At 39.1% G+C, this 26,603-nt stretch overlaps 2 protein-coding genes across 3 annotated transcripts in view; one reads left to right on the top strand and one right to left on the bottom strand.

Annotated features, from left to right (window-relative positions):
• LOC108432189 (testis-expressed protein 2-like) overlaps window positions 1-5,820 on the bottom strand; it is a 33,345-nt gene extending 27,525 nt beyond the window's left edge. Inside the window, exon 1 of one of the 2 annotated variants that reach the window (XM_017705859.2) lies at window positions 5,072-5,820. The gene's annotated coding sequence lies outside the window, so the exon portion shown is untranslated. The remainder of the gene's footprint in view (window positions 1-5,071) is intronic. The other variant, XM_017705861.2, reaches the window with a different exon arrangement.
• A 5,075-nt stretch (window positions 5,821-10,895) lies between these two features.
• msrb1a (methionine sulfoxide reductase B1a) lies at window positions 10,896-16,187 on the top strand. Its single transcript, XM_017705863.2, has 4 exons — window positions 10,896-11,057; window positions 13,617-13,759; window positions 13,990-14,104; window positions 15,685-16,187. The coding sequence occupies exons 1-4, from the start codon at window positions 11,003-11,005 to the stop codon at window positions 15,699-15,701; spliced, it is 330 nt and encodes a 109-aa protein (XP_017561352.2). The 5' UTR covers window positions 10,896-11,002; the 3' UTR covers window positions 15,702-16,187.
• Window positions 16,188-26,603: the final 10,416 nt, after the last annotated feature.

Here is a 26,603-nt window from a genome sequence, read left to right on the forward strand (position 1 = left end):
CATTGTGCGATGTATGGTCTGAGCACTGACAGGCTGACCTCCCACTTCTTCAACCTCTGCAGCAATGCTGGCAGCACTCATGTGTCTATTTTTGGAAGCCAACCTCTGGATATGATGCTGATCACGTGGACTCAACTTCTTTGGTCGAGTGTTCAGAGTGGAACCTGTCGAGGAAAACCGCTGTATGACCTTGGCCATCGTGCTATAGCTCAGTTTCAGGGTGTTAGCAGACTTCTTATAGCCTAGGCCATCTTTGTGGTGAGCAACAATGCTATTTCTCACATCCTCAGAGAGTTCTTTTCCATGAGGTGTCATGTTGAACATCCAGTGGCCAGCATGAGTGAATTGTACCCAAAACAACAAATTTAACAGCCCTGCTCCCCATTCACACCTGGAGCCTTGTAACTCTAACAAGTCACATGAAATCTGGGAGGGACAATGACACAATTAGGCACAATTTGGATGTTCACTGTGATGCCAGCTATTTAGACATTAATGACTGTGTGTTGAGTTCTTTTCAGAGGACACTTAATCTGTACTGCCATACAAGCTGTACACTGACTACTTTAAGTTATATCCAAGTTTCGGACTGACTCCTTATTAATGCCTATGGATTTAGAATGGGATGTGATAAATAGTCCAGTAGGTGTAATGTATAGGTCGCAGGGCAGACAGACAGACATACACATTCACACCTAGGGGCAATTTAGCATGTCCAAACGGCCTGACTGCATGTCTTTGGACTGTGGGAGGAACCTGGAGGAAACTCACGCAGACATGTGGAGAACATGCAAACTCCACACAGTGAGGGCTGCGGTCGCCCGGCCAGGACTCAAACCCAGGCCCTCTTTGCTGTGAGGCGACAGAGCTACACACCATGCCACCGTGCAGCACATAACAATTTTAAGCTATTCAAATTTTTCTTTAAAGCTCTTATGCGAAATATCCTCATGCCAATTAGTTTTTGTTGCAGTCCAGTTTTGAAAACTGCTTGCCTTTACATGCCACAAAAAACAGTCTGTTCTAGAAGCACAAGTTCATTGTGGACTTCCTGTTCGGTAACAACTTTCATCCTTTGAATCCCAAATTAATTTGAGCTCTGTGTAGAATAACAACAGCATGCTAAATAAGAATAAACTCTGGTACAAGCCACCTCTAAAACCACCATTAGCACTATCTTGCTAGTGAAAATAGCTGTTTAGAGAAACATTAGCCGCCAAATAAATCAACTCCTGTATTATTTTCCAGTCCACTAACCAGAGAAATCAGTTGTTTGGAAGCATTTCTTCAAATATGATCATGTGATGTGTTGTTGCTGATATGTTCAACTGTTTCATGAAGCTTCTTTCACAAAGCTGAGACACTTGCAACCATTTAGCATTATGCAACTCAAGTGTAATGTTGTTTTCTGTAAATTTAAAGCACCTAAAATTGTATGAAAGATTTTGAGACTGTGTAAAACCAGCCTAGGAGTTGGGTTAGACTGGACCCAAATTAGGCATACCTCTCGAAGAAGAGCAGCAGGTGATTACATACTGGTCTTCACAAACACACACTGAAGGAATCTGCCCACATGCATCTGGCCAAGCTGTTTAAATGTGGTCAGAAGAATTACTGCAGCATTGAGCAGTATAGATTGAGTTACACTGACTGTGAAACATTTTCAAGGCCATTACTGAATTAAATGCTTCAATTCAGTGCCCTAATGTCATTACTGCTGACCACATAAGTGTGGCACATTTACGAGACAAATTATAGGCACGATTATTTATATTATACACATATATCACAGCAGAATCTACACTGAAAAAGTAATGCATTACCTAGTTAATTGCCCAAACAGGGAAAATAAAGGATCAACACAATTTTGCCTTTCAGTTTACATACTTTTGGTAAAACTTGCATATGGCACTGAAGCAGTGTAGAATATAGTTACATCAAGTGCTTAAGAGTTTTAAGCGTATCATTAGAGAACGTGTGTATGTTCAGCATCAACAACAGCGGCCTACTTTCCCCACACTGGCTTGGATAAAGGGCTCTTAGCACCAGGCATAGGCAACAGGCCAATGGTTAGTTATACATGGCAATGCTTACTGACTGAGATGAGCTTATGGACAGAGTGACAATGAGCAGCCAGCCACAGAAGGGCTTATAGAGCAGAGTGACAACTAGAAGGTGGAGCTGCTCTTCTGTCAGTGGGTCAAAAGTAGCAGCACTAATCACAGGACAGCAAGACTGAGGTCAGTAGGGGATGGGGGAGTATTAAGACTCATGGGTTCCAGTGGAGAGTGTTCAATGCAAATATCCAGGTAATGAAATAATGTTAGGGCAGCCAAGTCTATAAATCGATAATTCATTGTTAAGTCATTTCCATTCCTTTGAAAAACGCCTTTGAATTTTTGAATTTAGAATTGTACAAAGTGCGTAATTCAACCATTAAGATGTAAACAGTGATTCAGAGCTAACAGTGGTGGTGATAGTAACCGGGCATCTGAAGGAGTTTAATGCGTCTAAAAGCAACATTGCAGAAAGTTATTGCATTGTATGGTTACAAATTTGTTCAGGTGATGCCTGAAACAGAGACTTGTAGGGTGTTGTGAGGCAGTTTTGGATTTTCTACCATTTTAAAATGATACATAGAAAACGTAGAAGACAAAAATAGGTTCACTGATCCTTCTGGATAGCAAATAAATGATCTATTTTTATGTCGCAGACAACATGACTCAATTTTGTCAGCAAAAGCAAAGGAATGACCCAAAAAAAGCCAAACTCAGTGTTTATATACAGTTACTGAATGGTATCTTCATCTTCACCTCAAGATGAGCATTAAGCATACATTAACATTTTTTTCCTGGTGAATCGTTCGTATTGATCATCGCCATGGAAAGGTGGAGCAGACAGGCTTGTATTGGCTGCATTCGGTTTCATTGAGTCCATTGTCGTGAAGTTTTATGGACTGGAGAGAAGACTAGAAGAAGATTCAACCCAGACTGTGTGCTCTTAATGCTTGTTCTGAAAGAGCATAATGGTAAATATGCTGGGGAAAGAAGTTATCAAAGTAATCGATTACTTTAGGATTGAATTCTGTTAGTACAGGTTTTATTAAAGGCTTTATTAGGGTATCTTTCTCAAGAGGCAGCGATAGGGGCGTCACAGCCTGGGCAATAGCAGAACTGTCCAGGACCCCTAGCTGGAGCCCGTGCTAAAGACTCTGCTTTGGTGAAGCTTCAGTTGCTCATTTTTTTGAGCACGCTTGAGCAGTGATGCACTTTAGATCACAAGACAGAATGCAGATCTAGTTCTCAACCAAATAGCGATGGCTGGAATACAGTCTTAGCTTTACTTTAGCAATTAATATTAGTATGATTTCATTTAGTTCTAATTTAATATTTAATATTTTCTCTCAAAAGCATCGCAAAAGATAGAGATGGCAGGTTTAAATGGTTGTTTGAAGGTTGCCTGAATATAAATGTTGCTATATTTTAATGGGTTTAACAAAAAATATATAGCCCTGTATGTTTGTGACGCTACACTGACCAGCCATAACATTAAAACCACCTTCTTGCTTCTACACTCACTGTCCATTTTATCAGCCCCACTTGGCATAAAGGTGCACCTTGTAGTTCTACAACTACAGACTGTAGTCCATCTGTTTCGCTGCATACTTTGTCAGCCTGCTTTTATGGCCCCTCCTGATGTTCAGTGGTCAGGACCAGTGTTCTGAAGGGGTCCTGAGCCCATGCAGTGATTTCCACAGAATCATGCCTCAAGCTTAGCATCATGAAACCCTCACCTGGAAACAGTGCTGGATTACACCTGTTTTGGCAGGCAATGACTACTGATGCCTGTCTGGGACCAGATTAATTAGCAGACAACTTTCTACAACTACTGGCCTTTCATTTATTTTCAGGGTTGGGTTTATGGGTTTCATCATTTATATCTGCATAGGCACAAATGCCAGTTACTTAAAAGCACAAATTAAGACTTTACATGTCTACTTTAAAGGTCTCCTTACAAACAATGACACCAGATGTTGGACCATTGCTGTGAGGATTTGATTGCATTCAGTCAAACGAGCACTGATGATGTCAGGTACAGATGCCGGATGATTAGCTCTTGTTCATCCCAACTCATTCCAAAGGTACTCCAGAGAACATAGTTCCACTGCTCCTCAGCCCATTGCTTTTTACCCCTCTAGCTGATGCTTGGCATTGAGCACGCTGATCTTGGGCTCACGCACAACTGGACACGTAGCTAAACTCACTAGTTAGAAGAGGTGTCGGGGTACTTTTTGACATATGATTTATGCATAGTATGCATAAATAGGTGTATTGATCTGTTTATATAATATATGCTGAAGCAGAAGCAGCCCCTTTCACACATGCCTCTTCAGCTACTCACGTAAAAGACACATTAGTGAAGGCAGTTGTTCTATTTAGTTCTATGCAGAACCATCTGCGTGCTTAAATGATTTTTTAGATAGTGCAATGTTTCTTGACGGAGAATGTGTTGTGTGTGGTTCTATTTAGATTTATTTGTGGAAAAAAATTTGTTCTATATACCATTAAAAAGGGTTCTGCTATTGTTTTGATGTCAAGCTTGATGTCACAGAAGAAGAACCCTTTTTTAGTGCTATGTAGAACCAAATGCAACACATTCTCCCTAAATCTGAAAAACCATTCCACCATGCAAAGGACCGTTTAAGCATGAAAGGGTTCTACGCTAAAAAAATGACTCTGTATAGAACCATGAACACTCAAAGAACCACTGACAGAGTCAAAGGGTTCTCTGCATTATGAATGATGGGTATTGTATACGGTTTCTAAACGGTTCTATATAGCACCAAAAAGAGTTCTTCTACTGTGACAAGCTTGACATCTTTTCAGAACCCTTTTTCAAAAAGGTTCTATATATGGAACCATATACAACACGTTCTCCCTCCGTCTGAAGAACCATTTCTCGACGCAAAGAACCTTATAAGCGCGCAAATCGTTCTCTGGGTGTTCGTGGTTCTATGTAGAATCACTGTCCTTACTAAAGAAGTGTAGCTCTACTTTTCCATTAAACTCACCTGAACTCGACCATTACAGGGGGGTGCAAGAGTCCAAAAGGGACCCCTAAAAGAGCTCGTTTCCTATGTCCATCGCCTCCTCGTAACTGTAGTTGGTCAGAACCCCGAGAGGACCGCGGATTCCTCTAGGGGTTATCCGGTGCTGCCCTAAAACCCAGCAGCATCGCTGATGTAGAGCTCCCGGCGGCTCTGCTGCAGAGAGTGCAGCACAAACACAGTCAGACTGAGACGCTGAGGCGAAAGAAGCCAAAGACCACGGGAAATATCTGCGAACATGCGCCGCACGGGTCAGCACGAGGCTGCTGGACTCGTCCCGTACCTCCTCCGCTCAGTTCCGGAGAAACAATCTGATTAAGGCCGCGTTCAGCACTTTCTAATCCAGCTTAAAGCGCCACAGTCAGCAGCCGCGGCTCGCTGCTCCACTCCCCTCGCGCGCTCTGCTGCAGTGAAGCTCGCGCGGCTCCAGCGCTGCCTCGCGCAGCACCGCGACGCAAAGCTTATGTAATGTTGTCCAAACAGGTGGGCTAACTGAAGGAAGGCCTGCAGAGAGAGACAGAGAGACAGAGGGAGAGAGAGAGACTCCTGTGCACCGCTGGCTTTTAAACAGGACTTAACGGTCGCCGAGATCGTCTTACTTTAGCGACGGGCGAACCGACACCGGAGTGTCGACACTTCCGAACCACATACTTCCCTTTGAGAACTGACCCGCAACACACCACACAGTGTTCAAGTTGGGTGATGGGAGGCTCCTGTGCCGTTTCCTTGAATAAAAATGATAATTCTCCAACAAAATTAATTTTACACTGCCACCTGCTGCAGCGTCTCGCCGTGAGCCAATGGGAGCCTTCTTATTTGCATACAGAATCAGCAGAAGACCCTTTCCTCACAAATAAGAAAAGCCCAGGTCAAGACACTGTGAAGAAAGCCTTTCCCTCCCACACAGATGTCTTTCAAAGAGCACAGCAAAATGTATTAAACTGACCTGAACTGATGCCTTATTTTCCACTACCAAAATACAGCTGTTATTCATCGACTTCCTCTATGTAGATTTTGAACTGGGTTCATCATGTTATTGACTGTTGGTACCTGAACGTGGCCTCGGCTGTTCATCAGCAAATTCATAGCCCTGTAAGTTTTATGTCATAAAAAGTATGCTGCTTTATGCTGTGTTAAAATAAAAAAAAAGCACAAAAAAGAAAAATAAAATCCTGCAAGAAAGCCTGACCTGGTAATAGAATATAGGTGACCTGATAACGCCATCGCCCTCTTTAGTAGGCCTGCGTGTTGTAAGTGAACTGAGTTCATCTCCCCATTAATCAGTGCATGAAATCTGTGTGAGAGAGAAACAGAAAGATGTTCATGTTCATCCCTCAACACAAGCTCCTTCATTAAGGAATAATACAAGAAGATCATTAAGCATACATTAACGTATACATTAACATTTTTTTCCTGGTGAATCGTTCGTATGGATCATTGAGCAGGTGGAGCAGGCAGGCTTGTATTGGCTGCATTCGGTTTCATTGAGTCCATTGTCGTGAAGTTTTATGGACTGGAGAGAAGACTAGAAGAAGATTCAACCCAGACTGTGTGCTCTTAATGCTTGTTCTGAAAGAGCATAATGGTAAACATGCTGGGGAAAGAAGTTATCAAAGTAATCGATCACTTTAGGATTTAATTCTATTAGTACAGGTTTTATTAAAGGCTTTATTAGGGTATATTTCTCAAGAGGCAGCGATAGGGGCGTCACAGCCTGGGCAATAGCAGAACTGTCCAGGACCCCTAGCTGGAGTCAGACTCTGCTTTGGTGAAGCTTTAGTTGCTCATTTGTTTGAGCACGCTTGAGCAGTGATGCTCTTCAGATCACAAGACAGCCCCACTTGGCAGCCCCACTTGGCATAAAGGTGCACCTTGTAGTTCTACAACTACAGACTGTAGTCCATCTGTTTCTCTGCATACTTTGTCAGCCTGCTTTTATGGCCCCTCCTGATGTTCAGTGGTCAGGACCAGTGTTCTGAAGGGGTCCTGAGCCCATGCAGTGATTTCCACCACAGAATCATGCCTGTTTTTAATGGCCTGAAGATCATGGTCATCAAATATTGGTTTTCAGCCTTTACATACAACCGTTACATACAGAGACTTCTTTGGATTCTCTCAGTCTTTTAATGATATTAGGTAATGTATTTATTGATGGATTCCTCAAGTTCTTTGCTATTTTACAATGAAAAAATAATGTAAACTCTACATTTAATTTAACAATTAGGACAAAAGACAACGTATCAAATGTTGAATCTTTGAATTTGAGGCGAGTGACACATTTCAAAAAAGTTGGGAGAGGGGCATGTTTACCAAACTGCTGCATCACCTCTTCTTTTACAAACTCTCTGTTTGGGAAGTGAGGAGTGCAGTTGCTGTAGTTTTGAAAATGAAATGCAATGCTCATTCTTGCTTGATATAAGATTTTAGCTTCTCAACAATTCAAGGTTTCCTTTGTCATATATTTCATTTCATAATGGGCCAAATGTTTTACTATGGTGCCATGCTGTTGTAATACGTGCATTATGTGTGTTGTCTTGCTGAAATAAGTGAGGCCTTCCCTGAAAAAGACGTCATCTGGATGGCAGCATATATTGCTGCAAAACCTATGTGTGTGTGTGTGTATATATATATATATATATATATATATATATATATATATATATATGTATGTATGTATCATTCAGCATTGATGGTGACTTCACAGATGTTCAAGTCACCCGTGTTATAAGCACTAATACTCATACTATCATGGATGCTGTCTATTGAACTGTTGAACTGTGTGCTGATAAGATGGATGATCCCTCTCCTCTTTAGTACTGAGGATGTGGTGTCTATGATTTCCAAACCGAATTTCAAATGCTGATTTGTTGGACCACAGGACACTTCTCCACTTCCCCTCGGTCCATTTTAAATGAGCTTGGCCCTAGAGAAGGCGACTGTCTTTCTGGATCCTGTTTATATATGGTTTTCTTCTCTGCATGGTAGAGTTTTAACTTGTATCTGCGGATGCAACAATGAACTGTGTTGACAGACAGTGGTTTTCTGAAGGGTTCCTGAGCGCATGCAATGATTTCCACCACCGAATCAGGTCTGTTTTTAATGCAGTACTGCCTGAGGGCCTGAAGATCATGGTCATCAAATATCGATGGTCTTTGGATTCTCTCAATCTTTTAATCATATTAGGTACTGTATTTACTGATTAATTCCTCAAGTTTTTTGCTTCCTGATGCTGTTGTAATGTGTTTTGGCTTTTTTGATGGGATGATGTCAAAATGAAAAGGTTTCTAATGGTTTAAAAGATGTTTTGGGAATGATTCAAGGTGCATTTGATAGCTTTCTAATGGGATCTAAAGGTTGTAAAGCAAACTTATTGGAAAGCAAAACCAGGGGTTTTAATCCTAATGGTTTATAATGGTCCTTCTTATGCAGGGAAGAGAAGTGGTGAGGTCAGGTACCAATGACGTAGGAACAGGTTTTCATCCCAAAGACGTTGGACAGCGCTCCATCACTCTGGATCTACTGGTCTACAGACTAACGCTGGGGGACTTTTTCCCCCTTTAGCTGACACTGGCTATGGCAACAGGCTGCTCCAACGTCCCATTCTATTAGCGGTGCTGCTCTGTGGAGACTATACAAGCTCTTTTAGTTCTAAATGTAGTCTGCGGTCTAATGTAAAAAGGTCATAAAATTAAAAAATTAAAAAGCATTCTGCAAAAGTAAAGTAAAAACATACTTCAGTCAATGAGTTCTTTCGTTTTCTCTTCGTTTATTAAGCTTCAAGTGACAAGATGGTTCCCAGACAACCACACATGCAAAGATCATTACAAAGCATCCCCTTCTTATATCCCATTTCAGGGTGAGCTCTTCACCCCTTCCTTCCTTTTTTCATATGTCCCTGAATCACCTTTTGGTTCCCATTACTTAATTTCAGTGGTGGACAGCAACTAAGTAAATGTAATTGGTTACTGTACTTAAGTAGTTTTTTCGTGTATCTGTACTGAAGTTTTTCCAATTTGGGCGACTTTTTACTTTCACTCCAGTACATTTCACAGTCTAATATCTGACTTTTTCCTCCATTACATTTTGAGAAATCTGTTGTTCCTTTTGGTTTCTGTTTGTATAAAAAACGTAACATGTCAAAACAAAAGAAGCGCAAAGCAAGAACACCAATCAGGGCACAGTGGTCACTTTGTTCTGAGCTTGTTTTGACCTGTTGGTCATACCGACCCACTTTGTGTAAAGAGGCCACAATATAGAAATATGTCCACATATGCAGTCGTGACTGGTGTGTTTCCCTTTTTCTGAATTTATACAAACATTTTCATTTTATAGTAAATTAGTTTGGGTTAGTTTATGAACAGAGACCTACAGATCAATACAGTAAAGGAAAACTTATTTGTGATCCTGAGTTTAAAGCCAGTTCTAATTCAACTTGTAACTAATTTAAAAAGTAATCTTAAACTGAAACTTTGCTTGTGTGTAAAAAGTGATTTCAGAGCCACTCGGTTCTCCCTGATGGAAACTGTTTACCTTCAGTGTTTTGTGTCTCACAATCACATCATTTTAATAGAGATCAGTGTCAGATCTCAGAATGACATTGTATTAAAAGACTGAAATGAGTTCATGAAGCGAGTCTTGTTATAAAAATGATAACAGGGCATCAGAGCCACAATTACTCTTTTAGTACTTTTACTTTTGATACTTAAGTACATTTGAAGGTAAATACTTTTGTACTTTTACTCAAGTGGAGGTCTAGAGTAAGGACTTCTACTTCTACTGGAGTAATATTTTAGTTTGGATATCTCTACTTTAACTCAAGTACATGATTTGTGTACTTCGTCCACCACTGCTTGATTTGACACTTTCATTGGAAACTTCTGCAACCATCCCTGTGATCTATTCTTTCTAAACTCTCCCAGTCTGGCGGTACCAGGCAAAGGCCATCATTTTGAAACTTACTTTATTAATTTATCTCAAGACCCAGTTTTTTGCTGCTTCTCACCAGCTTACTTTGCTCTTCGAGGGTCAGCTTGCCTTCATCTTTTACGAAGTAAGCAATTTTGCTGGCCTCTCCAAGCTCCAGGTGCAATCTGCCATCTAAAACCCCATTCATACAAGTCAGAAGTTCATTCTGTCTCATTCATGCAAGCGTTAGGTCTGTTTTCTGCTGCAGAGATCTGTCTGCCTCTATGTCTGCTATAAGACTATAACTTGATTTCACTCATTTCTAAGTAAATGATTTTTACAAAACATTGATTAAACTGTAATTCAAGGACATATTTTATCAGAATTTCTGACACTCCAGGGCCAGTAATAAGTGCACCATGAAGTAACCGAAGGGCTACAGAAGTTGAAGGAGAAGGTTTAAATGATTCTCTTTGTAATATTGGGGCAGTCATGGGCTGGAGGTTAGGGAACCAGCCTCGTGACCAGAAGGCCGCCGGTTCGATCCCCAGAGCCGACAGCACATGACTGAGGTGTCCTTGAGCAAGACACCTAACCTCCAACTGCTCCCCGGGCGCTCCGGGTTGGGCCGCCACCGCCCCGGGCAAGTGTGCTTTCTGCCCCCTTAATGTGTGTGTGCTCACTAGAGTGTATGTGGTGTTTCACTTCACGGATGGGTTAAATGCGGAGGTCCCATTGTGGGACTAATAAGGGTCACTTAATCTTAATCTAATATAACCCAGTAAGGATCAGAGTCATTCTAGCACTGGAGCATCATCTTCTAACTGTGAGCAATACTGCCATCGTGCGGTGGAGCTGCGACTTATTAGTCGTTGCACAAACATCTGCGTCAACGGTCACGTGATCGCATTCTCAAAGAGGTCTGTAAAGCGATAAAAACCACAGTTTTATAATCTGAAGGGTTTGTTTTTATTCTGATCCCCAACAGCGATGTCTTTCTGCTCGTTTTCCGGAGGTGAGATCTATAAAGACCACTTTGACACGGGTAAGTTCTCGTCGTGTTTAGTTTCACCAGCTCTCCGTCGGTGCTGTCGCTGTAGCGCCTTTTTCTCGACAGCCCTTCACTCACGCTCACAGACTTTCAGACAGACTTTCCTCTGCGGTTCTGGATTTAAAGCTAGGATCTCAGCAGTTTTTTGAGCAGCACGGATACCGAACCTGTCACAAAGCTGGCGATAGATTTAGTTTAATAATAAGTTCGGCAGGTAAAGTAAGTTTAAAATCGCTTATTTCACTTCCAGCTAAAATCGCGGAGATGATCAAAAGGTGCATTCTCACCGAGGAGAGGACAGACAGCAAACTAGCTTCTAATGTAATATATTTACGGGCTTTTGTGAAAATTACTTGAGAAAGACTCAGAAAGTAAGGGACCGTCTGAAAAGTGCGTGGCTTAATTTAACGTAGACTACACTGTACACTGTCACCTAGTGATATCACTTTATCCTAATAAAGAAAACATCGTTTTTTGCATCATCATTTGATATACATGTAAAATGGTTCAAATGAATGTATATATAAATGGCCAAAATGTTTGCTATGTTTTTTAGGTTTTAATGAATATTTATTTGTGACCTAAATGACCGTTAGATATTAGGTCAAGCAAAAACCACCAGTAACATTGTAGTGTAAAAATAAGAAAAACGATCACATTGACTTCATAACTGTTTTTGAAAGCTGTTACTGCTATTGAGATTGAAGAGATGTTGGATATTTTCCTTGTTGGTTAATCATTTTACCAAATTACGGAAAATGTAAGAAGGAAAATGATTGCACTTGAGCTGATAATGAAATGTTCTTGCCAGATCAGGTTGAAGGTCCAGGCATTAGCTATTGATATTACAACACACTAGAGGCTCTAGAAAGGACATTTCACCTCAATGATGGAGGCTTTATTAGATCATGACCCCAGACATGATTTCTTTATTAGGAAGAAACCAGTCTGGGAGACAGTAAGGAAACTGAATATTTACAGCATCAAAGTTCAGCTTATATTTACACTCGTGCAACCAGAGGTGGACAAAGTACACAAATCATGTACTTGATTTAAAGTAGAGATACCCAAGCTAAAATATTACTCCATGAAAAGTAGAAGTTCCTTCCTTTAGACCTCCACTTGAGTAAAAGTACTAAAAGAGTAATTATGGCTCTAATGTCCTGTTATCACTTTTGTAATAAGACTATTGCTTCATTACCTCATTTTAGGTGAAAATACACCAAATTCACTCTTGGTAAACCAGTCTTATAATAGAATGTTATTAATTATTCTGACACTCTCTATTAAAACGATCATAAGCACAAAACACTGAAGGCAAACAATTCCCATCAGGTAGAACTGAGTGGCTCTGAAAACTTTTCACAAACAAGCAAAGTTTCAGTTTAAGATTTATTTGCAACTTAGTTACAAGTTTAAGATGAATAAAAATTTGCTTTAAACTCAGGATCACAAATGAGTTTCCTTTACTATATTGATCTGTAGGTCTCTGTTCATAAACAAACTAGCAAAAACAAATTTACCATAAAATGTACTATAAAAGTGTTTGTATAAATTCAGAAAAAAAGACGTCAGTCACAATTGCCTATGTGTCTATATTTCAATATTGTGGTCTATTTACACAAAGTCGGGTTAGTTCCATCGTTTAAGTGGAAAATTTTACACTGCTGCACCCGTTGAACCGTGTGTTTGCACTGGGCCGGTGTGTCCAACAGGTCAAAACAAGCTCAAAACAAAGTTTTTATACATGCAAAAACCAAAAGGAATGACAGATTTCACATAATGACCTACACATAACCCCAAATGGAAAAACTAAAGTACAGATACACAAAAAAACTACTTAAGTACAGTAATGAATTACATTTACTTAGTTACTGTCCACCTCTGCGTGCAACTCATGTAACTTTGATGTGGTTTTCATTTAAACCAGTAATAATAATAATGAATAATTCTTTATTTTTATATAATGCTTTATCAAGGACCCAAAGACGCTTACAATTCAAAGTACATAAATAACACACTGACACAGACAACAGGAGCACAATACTACAAACAAAAAGACAAGGCAGTATATGTACCAGTGTCTAATGTAAAACATTACTGCAGCTGTAGATGATCACAGTGCTGCCCTGCTCACTAAGCAAGGTACAGAGTGATCTGGAAAGGCACACAGAGTTCTCAAGAACATATACATAATCTAGTCTTTCATCCATTCCTTGTTCTCTTAACTGAATTAACCCACTGAATCAACAAGCTCTCACTACAGGTTTTCTTTCCTCCTGTAACTGCTTTTGTACCACAAAATGCATGATTATAGCTTTTTATTGATGTATAACGAAGTTAAAGAAGTCATACATTTTGGTAGAGGCAGATAGTTTGATAGAGTTATTGCAAACGTTATATCAAATGGATGTAATGGTGATTAACCAAACTCCTTTCTGTTGTTAAGATTTATATACTGATACAGTAACCTGTGTTCCATAATACACTATGGATGTGATTGCATGCAAGTGAAGTAAGCATGTAACTTAACACTATTTTCCTCTCATGTAGGAATGTATGTCTGCTCAAAATGTGGCTACGAGCTGTTCTCCAGTAAGTCCAAATATGAGCACTCCTCGCCCTGGCCTGCCTTCACTGAGACCATCCACAAGGACAGTGTCTCCAAAGAGGAAGAGAGAAGAGGAGCTTACAGGGTAGACGGCATGCACACTATACACCATAACCTGTCTATTTAACAAAGAAACTGAAATTCATCTGCTGTGAGATTTCTGTATTATGTATTGTGATGTATTATGTGGTCTTCTAAGCGACAGAAGCATGTGAATGATTTATTACGATGTAATTTCAGAATCATTTTGCATCTACATTTTTTCATACATCTTGTCTAATCTGTTCGCATGTTTTGAAATACGTCTGTTTGTAGGTACGATGTGGGAAGTGTGGTAACGGTCTGGGTCACGAGTTTGTGAACGATGGTCCCAAACGTGGACTCTCACGTTTCTGAATATTCAGCAGCTCACTTAAGTTCATCCCTAAAGGTACTGAGCAGTTTTTATTCCAGTAAAAGTCGCTAAGGAGTGTGAAAGTGCAGGGATCTTAAGTTAAAGAGGACCAGCCACACTGTTAAAAAGTCCATTTTCTAGCTTAGAACAAGGCCAGATTGCGTAGAGCTGCTTACGGTTTGGCCTCGTGTCTATATTTGCGGGCCAATTCTGGCATGACAATTGTAGACCAAGAATACAGTTGGGCCAGATTTGGGCCACATCCATTAGTTCTACTCACTGTACAGTTTGTGGGCCAGATCTGCGATGATGATCCAGCTGTATACTGAGCCAGAACAAACACAAGGATTTAAAATGTTGTCTTGTTGAACATCAAATCCAGTTTGGAGTTTGTTCTGTCCTGCAAACACCATCACCAAAGGGGAAAAAAACAGAGCTGAGATGAGGTATGCTGTGTTAGCTCTGCTAACCAGTATGCTTTAGCTACTAAAAAAGATAACAATATGCTTTTCTCAGCTCAGCAAAGCTACTTGAGACTTGAGACCTGAAATAAATACTTTTTCATCCATAATCTGCTTTCATAGGATCGAGGGTGTCATTTCCGCTTCACTGTCTGTGTCGCTGTCTCTCTTCTGTCTGTCTGTTGTACGGTTTCAGCGTTATTTCAGAATTGACCGTTTAATTTTCTGCCTCTACCAACTCTCAAAGTGTAAACGCAATGCTAGACTCAGTCAAATAGATGGATAGACAGACAGACAGATAGATTGGGCACTAAAAATAGGCCAAATCCGATTGATCCCTTTGTGTGTTCCCTATGTGATCTATAACCAATGCAAAGTTTATTAAATTATATTAATGAATTTAATTATATTTTGCCCTTTTTAGATTTTTTGTCATTATTATTATAAAGCAGTTCTGATAAGTAATTTTGATAAACTAATATTTCGCAGTTACATATTCAGCAGTTTCCATTTTCACCACAAGGGGCGACAAAGCCTTAAGACTTTTCACTAATACATAAAATAAACAAAGAAAATTGTACATGGAGTTTTGAAAACTGCACGCTAATACTATTGCTCGTTGTTTATTTGTGCCTTTTAAGGCTCGGAGCACTGAGCTGAAGCAGAGGCTCAGACTCCACCACACAGCGCTCTTTTTGTAACAGCATGGGCTGTTAAAAATGAACGCGATGTAAACAGACCTCACTATGACTCCCCATTAAACTAAGATTAAGACTGAAACATACCGTTTCTGATGACATTTCTCTCAGTGTGTATCGGGGCGCCAGCTTGAAGCTCAGAATGTTCAGTGTTAAGGATGTTGTCATTAATGATTATTAATCCCAGCCTTATTTTACAGTTTGTATAATAGACCAAAGCATTAATAATGTCTTGATTACGGTGTCGTTACAGCACTAAACAAGATCCATCACATGTAAAATAAGAATATAATAAGGTGCAGATAAGCACAAGAATAATTGAAATACAATACAATACAAAGACAAGAATGCAGACATTACATAATGTCCTATAAATTTGACCTAACATATCTACTAATATTAATGAATGTATTGATATGGACTATAATCATATTCTCCTCACTGTGTCCTTTTACAGAGACGGATGGACAGTAGAGGGAACTGCTGGATGGCGAGGTGAAGATGGGTTTGAGTCTACAGAGTGGCTGTTCTGTGGCCAGTGCGGACATTCAGTGACGTGTTCTGTGATAAAGCCCACGGTGGACATTCAGAACTCTGAAGTTCATGACCTCACTGGTGAACAAGGACAAGTCTGCTCCTAACATTTACCAAATGTTGCACTAATGAACCACCAGCCTTCTTCATAAGTATGTAATTAGTGTATAAAGGTTTTTAGGTAAATCTATACAAAGTTAGAGAATGGTGGCAGATGATGGCTATAGCAATGAAAATAAGTGCTTGGACTGTTACAGGTCCACCACCTCAATCTCATTTAGATTTTTAGGAAGGAAAAAAAAAAACTTCGCTGAGAACATTTCTGAGATCATATTTTTGCACCAGCTGAAGTGTTTCACCAAAAAAATAAATAATGTATCCACATAATTGGAGCACTAAGAATAAAAGTTTCAGTATGTTAAATTATTTGCCGATGTCTGTGGCTTTTTTTTAAAATAGTCATAGGTTTGTTTTGCAGGTCTAAACCTACAGGGTATGTCTGTTTTGCTTGTCAATGTCAGTAATGTGTCAAGTATATTAGCTTTCACCAGATTGAAGTTTACCATTTGATTTTGGTTGAATATCAAGTACCTGTGTTTGTTGAAGTCGCTCAAGTTCTGGGGCCTTACAAAAAGCATTTGTAAAAACTTTTGTACACAAGGCATCAGTGCTCTGAGCAAAAATAATTAAATTGATAGGATGTTAAAAAGGAGCAATTTCACCAAGTTACACCAAAATTTCTGTGGTTGAGATGTAAACAAGGTCATTCAGAGTGCTTTGAGGTGAAATGGTTCATTGCAGAGAAACGTACATTTTTCTATACAGTGGTGGTGATATGAACCAGAGGTCACCATGTCTACAACACAATAGCCATTTTATTTAATATCCAATGAGCCTACATGTGTCTTGAGTTTTTAGGTGTAATGTTGATAACACTAAAATAGTGATAAATGTAAAAAAGGTTATTTTAATCTTTAAAAATAAGCTTTCTGTGGGTACTATTTTGCCTTACAGAGCCCCACATGTACTTCTCCAGCATAGAAAAACTGAGAAAAAGTACATTTTAGGCCAAAACCTTATCTCGGCATAGTTGCAAAACTATGTCTCAGCTATTAGGAATGTATTTGTAATCATTTAATAGCTTTGTGAGAGTGCTTAAACATTTAGGTAAGCATTTCGATTGTCCGCCTCCTATCACTACCACTGTAAATGCCACTTTAAGTTTCTTTAGAATGGCGCATTTCATAATGAACCACTCCAAATGACTTCACAAATGTTTTAATTATGCAGAAATCTTGAAAAACGTGTGTAATTCCCCTCTAAAAGTAGCAGGTGTTAACCAAAATGCTGATTTTGCTCATGGTGCAAACCCTGGTATCACCAGTTGGTGGTGGTGTTGTAAAATATTTGTGTGAGGATTCTTTGGTATTTTATTTATGCATTTTGGCAGAAAAAGGTGAGATGTGTTCTAACAACACCTGCAGACAAGGACAGATAAGATTCTCAAACCGAAAACTCTTCTGGGAAAAATCCCAGTAAATAGCAGGTGTGTCCTTCAAATGAAAGCAAGGGCAAAGAGTTCACAAGTTTAAACTGAGATACAGGACCAGGTGTTCGATAACAACTGCTTGTGTTTCACTGAAGTGTACCTGTTTTGAAAGAAATGGAGGAAATGCACCAAATTAGTCTTGATAATAAACTGGAAAGCAAAGACCATAAAGATGTGTCACTTCATTGTGAGCTTCTGTATAGTTTCATATTATTTATATAATTTATCATTTATGTTATCTTCCTTAATAAATGTGAGGTGCTGTGTAGACTGGAGTATATATTGAAATAAAGGTAAAGAAAGAGGATTATTCTAGAGACCCCCTATAGTGCTGTAATAATAATAATAACAACGTTGCGTTCCCTCGCATACGTTTTGCCTTCTCTCGCAATAATTTTACATTCTCTTGCAAATGTTTTTACTTGGATTTTGTAAGGGAATGCGAACCTTTTGCGTGAGAACATAAAATTATTGCAAGAGAACACTTGGCCCTTTAGGGGATCACTGTTATTCTTTGTAGTAATGTGTAAAAGTTTACTGTGAATATGTTAATGTTTTCCAATAAGACAAAAGTGCTTGGCCCCAAAATCCTAACATTGCAGCTGTAAATCCAATCCCTTCCACAACATTGGCTATTAGCAAGGCCCAAATAATTGTCTGTACTGCTGCAGAAAATATATACTTTTAGGACCAACATTAGATTTCTAATAATAGTTTCATCCTTAGGTGATACTCTGAATCTTCTGAATCGACACATTTGTGTAGACTTGATGGCCAAACTAAGCTAAGCTCCAGCTAAGAAATGAATTTGCTTTTTCATCAATCTTAAACTGCTTTGCTCCCTTTGAGAGTCACAGAGGCTTTTATGGAGTGTTGACAGGCAGTTATGTTACAGTAGCCCTCTTGAATGTCAGGCTGGCTGCTCTGCTGCAGACATTTCAGCTGCCCATCAGTGCAGAAATAGGTGAGGTTGATACTGCTACCAGCTAGGGCTCCTATTTTTCTTTTATAACGAAGGGAATCTGTTCCACAGACTGATGTATTCCCAGCGGAACTAGGCATCCTGCAGAGGGAAGCTGTGATATAATCTAATCAGCCCTCTCCTCCTCACTAATTAGCAGAATTAGCCCCCAAGGTCAGCGCCCCAGGCGCCAGTTAGCCTTTAATGCTAAGATCAGCTTCCCCTACATGACCACTGACCTTGAGTGCTGTGAGAAAACCACTCAGAACTGGTCTTAGAAACTACCATGACTGGTTACCACTTCAGAAGATCTAAGCAGTGTCTACTTCGTGTAACTATGTGTGTAGTGTAGTCAAAGGTTCTATGGTAAAGGCAACAATTATATATAGAACCATGACATTAAGCATTGTTTGAATGCGTAATTGCTTCTTCTCTATGATGGAGAACCTGTTGTGTATGATTCTTTGTAGAACCTTTGAAAGCAGCTATAGATCATTCTACCAAACTGGTGTTGGAAACACATTTCAGCCTTTTAATTGACTTGGACATTAGACTAAAATCCTGCTTTGAGTGACCCTATACCTTATGTTTATGTATTTGTTTTTTTGAAAAATAAAATGATTAAGCATTAAATTTTTTCTCTACCAATAGAAAAATAACACCTCCAGATGTTTTTTTTAGTAGTGACTCTAGTGGCAATTTTGGCTCATTTTGAGCATAACAGTTGTACACACATAAATCCATAATCATTTTCATTAAAATAATGGTTTACATAATTACAGAAAACCAATCAGTAGTGACAATTCTCCGTGTCACACACTGATAAGAAAAAGTACCCTATTAATGATACTTTTGTATACATTTAGCTTCTGAATTAATACCTTGGGTGTATATAGATCGTTATGCATAATCAAAATATCTAAGGTTTGAATTGGGTTTAAAAACATTTTTTTTTTAATAATTTGGTAGAATGGACCGTATAAACACCAAAAACGATTCTGCTATTTTTACTAGTGAACAAAACTTTCCTTGGTACTATATAGCCCCATTCTTTTCCCACCATGGTGCTGTGTCTTAATGACACCAAGTACAAATGCTTGAAGGTTCTTCAGTTCTTCTCAGTAGGCTAACTATGCCAGTGGTGGGTGCAATTCAAAAAGAGATCTTCACACCCACATGGTCCAGAATTCTCACTCCAAGAGTCAGCAAGTATGCAGTCATGCATATATGTTTGGACGTCTGGTTAAATGACATATTTGTTGATTTTCTAAGCGATCACACATCCTCTACAGAGAACACATTTTAAAGCACCAATGCTGTTTATCCTCTGAATTAAATATATAGGGAATTAGCAGAAAATGTGCTCTGTGCAAATGTATTGGCACACTTTATATTTCTGTTTCATTTTTGCCAAATATGTTAAATTAGCGATTAAATATAAATTATACAGTAGAATGTCATATTTATGTTTGCTCCCTGTACAGGATGTGTGTTAAATGGGAAAACAATTCAGTCCTTGTGGTGTAAAGAGTCAGAGTGGTTAGATATATGTAGCTTCAGATGAAATGTTAGTGATGGTAAAATAGGCACAAATCTGAAAGTTTTCTGTGTGGACTATCTTGCCTTACGCTCTCAGAAAAAAAGGGACAACTCTGTCATTACGGCAGCACCCCTCTTGTCACTGTGGTGGTACCCTCAGGGGTACATCCCAGTACCTTTAGTCAGGGAACATAACTGCCAGAATCCATTGAAATTATATTTTCTAAGCTGTTTTGACTCCACACATCTCGTCTCGCCTCCAGGCCTTTTACTTTACTGTTGTGTTTTAAAACGTTTGGTTATGAAAAAGGTACAAATATCTGCTTTTCCACTAGGAAAAACTCATGTAAGGTACACCACTGGACCTTAAGACCACTGGTACACTTACATTGTTTGTACCTTGATGAACGAATCATGTACCTGCGTAGTACGTTTATTTCTAACAGAGTACAATGCCCTGCAGGCACCCCTCCTTCATGAATGGTCTAAAATATATGAATAAAATGACGTTTTAAGTCAAAACTTTTGAAAAAACGAGAAAAAAAAAAAACTTTCTGTGAGGGAGCTTTCTAGAATGAAGCATTTCACACCAAAAACACTCTGAATGACTTTGGTTACATCTCAACCATTTGATTATGAAGAATGTTTGAGTTCCTCTTTAACCTATGTTCACTTAGAAAATCAACATAAGGTGTCATTTGTCCAGGGGTGTTCAAATTTACTTAAAAAAAAACCTATCTAGTCATATTTTCAGACATATTTGGAAAGAGCTACAGAGTTGATGGCTGTCGTCCATGCGTTCTGCACTCACATAAGCTTTTTTGCAGTATGGGCCAAATATCTGTCCCATTTTTTTTGGTGGATGGAAACGTACACAAGCTTTAGAAGCTGAGTTAGTGCAGTTTCCTCCACTGATCAAAGGAGGAACTTAAAGCTTCTCAGCAACCTGTTAGCACTAATAACAATCTGCAGTATACAGGCTTTACAACTGAATGTATATCACACTTTTAAAGAACACTAGTTACTACTTGTGAGTCACATTTCAAACTTGATGTGAATGTCCAGGACTTTTTTATATTGATCTAAGACTAGTTTTGGGAGACCTTTTTTAACATATAGGGGATGGGTTGAAGCTAACCCTAGATATCAACCAGCACCCTGAGCTGTTCTTTGTGCTATGCAATGGATATCTGATCAACCATGGAGACTGTAAACATCATGACAGCAGCACATCTGGACAGCAGATTGCGTGTTTTTAGATGTTACGAATGAGCTTCAGTGTGTGGTTATAACAGCTCAGTTTACTTGAGCCATTTCTTAGACTGAAATATGTGAAATGCACATATAGTCCTAATGAGGAGTTTCTGAAACATCAGCACGGCTAGTTTACAGAGATTACAGTGTGAGAAGATGCTTCCGTCACCTTGACGTTTCAGTTAATGAGGTTTGAGTTTTATGTTTAACATTTTTTTTTTGTCATTACAGGCAAGACAGAGTTTTGCAAAACAGTCATTTGTAAAAGTTGGAACACCCCTGGTCAAATTTCATGCTTTTCTAAGTGGATGTGTGTTAGCACATCTTCTACAGAGAGCACACTTAAATAAAGCATTTTTCCTGCAAATTTTAGTGCACAGTTTATTGTGCTTCATTTATTTGTGTGTGTTTAACATATTGGACAAAAATAAAGCATAAAATATAAAATGTGCCATAACTTTTTTCCCCAATATGCTAAATTCAACAAATAAACAGTAATTGTGTATTAAAATGTGCAGAAGTGTGTTGACTTACTTTCAATTAGAAAATCAACATGCATGTAATTTGACCAGAGGCGCCCAAACTTTTGCATATATTACAACTGTTATCAGTCTGGAATCACGGTTGAAAAGGTTTCACGGATATAATACATTTGTTGCATATACACGTATATATTTTGATATGATGGCTAATATTATGTACATTTGAACTGTAATAAAACAAGGCAAGTATATTCCAAAGTTCAAAAGGAAAAGCTCACAGGATATAGAATAAGTGGCTGTTCTATTAGAAATTTGAGGCTCTATTTGTACTGCCTGTGGCTCAAAGCTGTGGTTCAACTTCCAGAAAGTCTCACTGAAAAAGGCGAGTCAGTGATGGTTGGTGCCTGGAGTGATGTTTCCATTACTGTGGGTTTATTCACGCTCCTGCACTAGACACTGATTGACAGAGTTGGGATGGTTTCAATTAGGTGGAGGGGATTCTGAGGGAGCAGAGCTACCAGGACTCTCTGTTTCATTCTTAATTTCTTAAAACGATAGTTCAGCAAAAAAGCTTGTTTTTTTATAATATTAATTCTGCTGTTTCTGTTTTCAGCTATGCAGTGTGCTTGTGTCTACTTGTGTACACTTCATAAATACATCTCCCTCTTTCTACACTGTCACTTACCATATAAGTGCACACTGTAGTTCTACAAACACAGACTATACTCCATCTGTTTCACTGCTTACTCTGTTAGGCCCCTTTACCCTGTTCTTCAATGGCCAGTACCCTGATAGGACCACCGCAGAGCAAGTATTATTTTGGTGGTGGAAGGAACGGTAGAGGAGGTCATTTCTACTAACAGTGATCAGCAGTTCACTACTGTGCCGGGGCAACATCGTGCATTACGGCCTTTTTCTTGAATAAGCTCATCGGGCATCTGTTTGCATTTTAGCAATCAGTGACCTGCTGTTACTGCACTGCTGCTAGTTTACCATATAATTGCACTGTACTGGACACTGCTAATCATATCTACTTAACTGCATGTCTACATATCATATGTGTGGTTTGCATTCACTCAGAGGGCTGGAGTTTCAGGGTTTTACTTATTTTTACTAGTTTTTCTACTACCATATATAATGTGTTCCAATTCCATTTGTGTAATTATGAACTCTGTAACAAATTCTTGCATTTTCTTTCACATTAAAAGTAGAGGCCATGTATCAGATGGCCTTACATTCAGCTTCCGGTTACTAAGCTGGGTGAGAAGTACCCACACAAGAACCACACAGTTGTTCATTGTTGAAATAACGATGTTTTCTAGTGACATAACTCAGCTTCTCTTTGTTCTTATCACATGACCAGGTAGATGTGTGTTAGTTGACATTCCTGTAGTTCTTTTTTTGTTGTTGAGTTGAATGGATAGTTCAGGTTTTTGAAGATGACTGCTTCACAGGGCGTGGGTTCCTGTCATCTCCCTCATCCGTTCCTTTGAGATGGAGCTCTCAAAGGCTGTGTGTGTGTATGCATGGAAGAAGAGCACTGCTGGTAGAGCAGCCTTGATCTGGTGGGTTGTTCCTTCCTTTGCTTTGTGCCACTAAGTTGAAGTTGAAATAACAACCTTAGAGACGAAGAGAAAGTCGGTTTCCCCCTGTTGTTATTTTCCCTTATGTTGTTTACATTCTGCTCATTTCTAGGCTGAAGAAGTATTTTTGCGTATTTCAGATGTTTAGTCAGTTGCAATATTGCAAACCTTATTGTATTAGGGTCCACAAATACACATAAATATAATAAACATCATGTAAAATTCAAATCATCTCTTATTAATGTATGAATGTGTCTACAGTACTATGCGAAAGTAGGAGAGCACCCTCCATTTATTTCATTTCTGGTCAATTAAATTGACCAATTTGATCAGCCTGGCAATTAAATGCAAGTTATTCATTTTTCTGCACCAGGAAATAAGGCAGAAAGCATATTTTCAATAGAAAATTATGCAAAAGCCACAGTATCTCAGTATAATTAAACAAATATTTTCAGCATTTAACGTTTTACACTTTGCCTTTATTGCAGCTTCTTTTCTTTTCAGTAGACTTTCTCTGCAGGGATATTTTTCTACGCCTCCAAAGTTCAGTCTTAGAAGTTGGTTGAATTTTCTGCTTCTTAAGATCCAAATAATCCCAAACACATTTAGTGATGATCATTTTGGTCTTGGACAGCTACATAGCCTTTCAGATCTCATATCACTGAGTTATATTGAATAAATGAAAGGTGGTCTCTGTCTTTTGCACAGTTCTATATGCCTCAGCTTTTGGCATGGTACTGTTGAAAATAAAGGTGTCAGAAGAATGTCTGTGGTAAGCGATAGTACTCTAGAGAACCAAATGTGGTTCTCCTATGGACCTGGTCTGGTTAACTAAATGTTTGATTGTTGCAGTATTATCTTAAAAATGTAAACAGTAAACAGGAATAGAATAGAATAGAATAGAATAGAATAGAATAGAATAGAATAGAATGTCTTATTCCTCACTGGAAATTTACTACAGCTTTCAGAAAGCATTCATATGCTGGACCAAATGTAGCAAAGCCATAAGGCACTCTTGACATGAAATATAAACATACATCATACTCACCCAATAGCATGAACATGTTCTCACATAATGGCACGTAGAACAATGAACCAGCAAACGTCTGTTTAGAATATCCACTTCAATGGCCCCTCATTCAATTCCATGAGGATACCAAATGTAAAGGACCACCATGTGGTTGATAAACAATATGCATCCCTCCTAAACCTCTGCAGTGCTATAGGGATTCAGCCTGGCCCAATGGGTGGTCCAGCTCAGCTCTCTCCAACCTCATCTCTGTCGGCACCTTCACCGATTTCCCTGTATTCCCAGAGTTTCATGAGCTGTTATATCACCATTTGGTTTGTGTATAATTAATATGTCTCTCATAAGATGTAATAAGACTAATCACAAAGGAATGATGTGTACTGAGATGAATGACCTGCATATAAGTATATAAGTAAAGGCACATACCAATGTCCAGTACATTCTTAAAGGGTCCATACTGTAGTGTCCTATTGGCTCATGCTTCTGTGGAAACATGGGATGCAGAATGATCACTAGCGAAGACTTTCAGGAGGCACTGTGCTTGTGGTAATTTGCCTATGTATTAATATGGCCACACCCCTTTTCCTACCAGAACAATGTGATGAGTAATAAACTTTATCAGCCCAAGACTTTCTCAATTTCTTATGTTCAACATCTGATAGATGTGTTTCCTGTAGAAACGTTACCTGACATGTTGATTGGCAGAGTTGCAGTAATGTCTGTCTGCTTCCTGGCTGTGTCAGCTATAGTGCTGAATGCCAGTTCTCCCTTGCTGCCAGTTTAACTAAAGAGTATTAGCCTTTAAAGCGCAATCTTTACTGCATCTTCTTCTTCGCTGACACCACAACATTCTAAAAAAAACTTAATCCCTGTTTCACAATAAGTAATAGTTTTATTCAAACTTTTTAACTTAACATTTTAATTTAAACACTATAAAAAGACCCACAGCGTAATTTACTCTCCTGTCTAGATGCTCCATAGTTGCAAACTAAGCAGCAAAAATGGGCCATTTTGAAAACATTGTTTTGTGATGTCACAAAAACCAGTGCATTTACATACATCTGTAACAATCTATTTACATATATTTACATATTACATATATCCACTCACTCACATTCATATGTTTCAGACTGCCAGTCAGAATAGGGATAATTTACATAAATCTGTTTAAAAGGCATAGTAACAGAGACAACCTGTGGAATAAAGAGAAATTGGAAAATTTTCATATTAAAATGAACTACGATTGTTTCTGATATACAAAACCAGACACATAAAAAGTGAACAAGTGAAAAAATACAACAAAAAAAAACAAGAAAAAAGTAAGATATGGGCCATTTAAAGTTTAAAGTCTGTTCACTCTGCAGTTCATATAGTCCACATATTGATCCAGGCTGTCTGAAGCAGTCTGTTTGGACTCGCAACAGAGATCATTTACATTTATCCACCTTAACACCACAGTAACACAGCCTGTTTAATTCTAAGAGATAAAGAAAGGTTGGGATACAGTCATGTAAAAGTGAATGGCCCATAAAACCACAAACATCATAAGTAGATTTACATTAAAGAAATATAAGAACAATATAGAATATTGAACCTATAGACATAATAGCCTTCTTTGTTAAGTCTAGAAGCAGTCTTGCGTCCCAAACCCCACCCGAATATGTTGTGAGAACAACCACAAAGCTGATGTCAGATCAGCAAACAAGGACTCCTGGCAGCAGCGACCGCCTGCGCAGGTGATGAGGCCTGAGGCTGACGGAGATGAGGAGGCTCCCGTACTCTTTCATCACCCGGGAGAGGGGGAATTCCATCTTTTCATCCTCCACAGGTTTATGCCCCACAGCATTTACACTGCATTCTGGCATGTTTTGTGTGTTTTTCAGAGAATCTTCTTGTGAAATGCTCAAATAGAACCGAGTTTGAATCTTTTGGGTTCTCAGCTTGCCTCTTATGCCCTGTTATGGACAATGGGCTGGCGTGGAAAACGAACAGATGTGTGCAGAAGTGTAAAGTTCTCCCAGGTCAGATCATTGTTAGCAGAGCAGTGCTGAAGCTATGAGTTGAGTGTGTGTCTCAGCTGTGATATTTGCTGTCCAAGTCGCCTGAGGTTACACAGAGCTGTGTTCTCAATGGAAGGGAAAGATGATAGGGTCACTAGTTGATGTTCCAGCATGTCGGGCAGTTGAATGGTTGATTTACTGCGCTTTGCTTTTCTCCAAGCATGTTGAAGTGTTCATTGATGCTGCATAGCTGGTGATCTGAAATACTTTTTTGGCAGGCTACATAGCACATGATAGCAGTGGGCCTTCTCTATAATGGCCTTCTGTACTACTGGGGGAATCAGTCCACAGCAATATTTCCAAGCCTGCCTTGCATATTTTATTGTGGTTCTCAGTCTTTTCGGGCCATGACTCTTCATACTGGAGTTCACAACTCCTCAAGTC

The sequence above is a fragment of the Pygocentrus nattereri genome, chromosome 14 (assembly GCF_015220715.1).
Source record: "Pygocentrus nattereri isolate fPygNat1 chromosome 14, fPygNat1.pri, whole genome shotgun sequence".
Classification (NCBI taxonomy): Eukaryota; Metazoa; Chordata; class Actinopteri; order Characiformes; family Serrasalmidae; genus Pygocentrus; species Pygocentrus nattereri.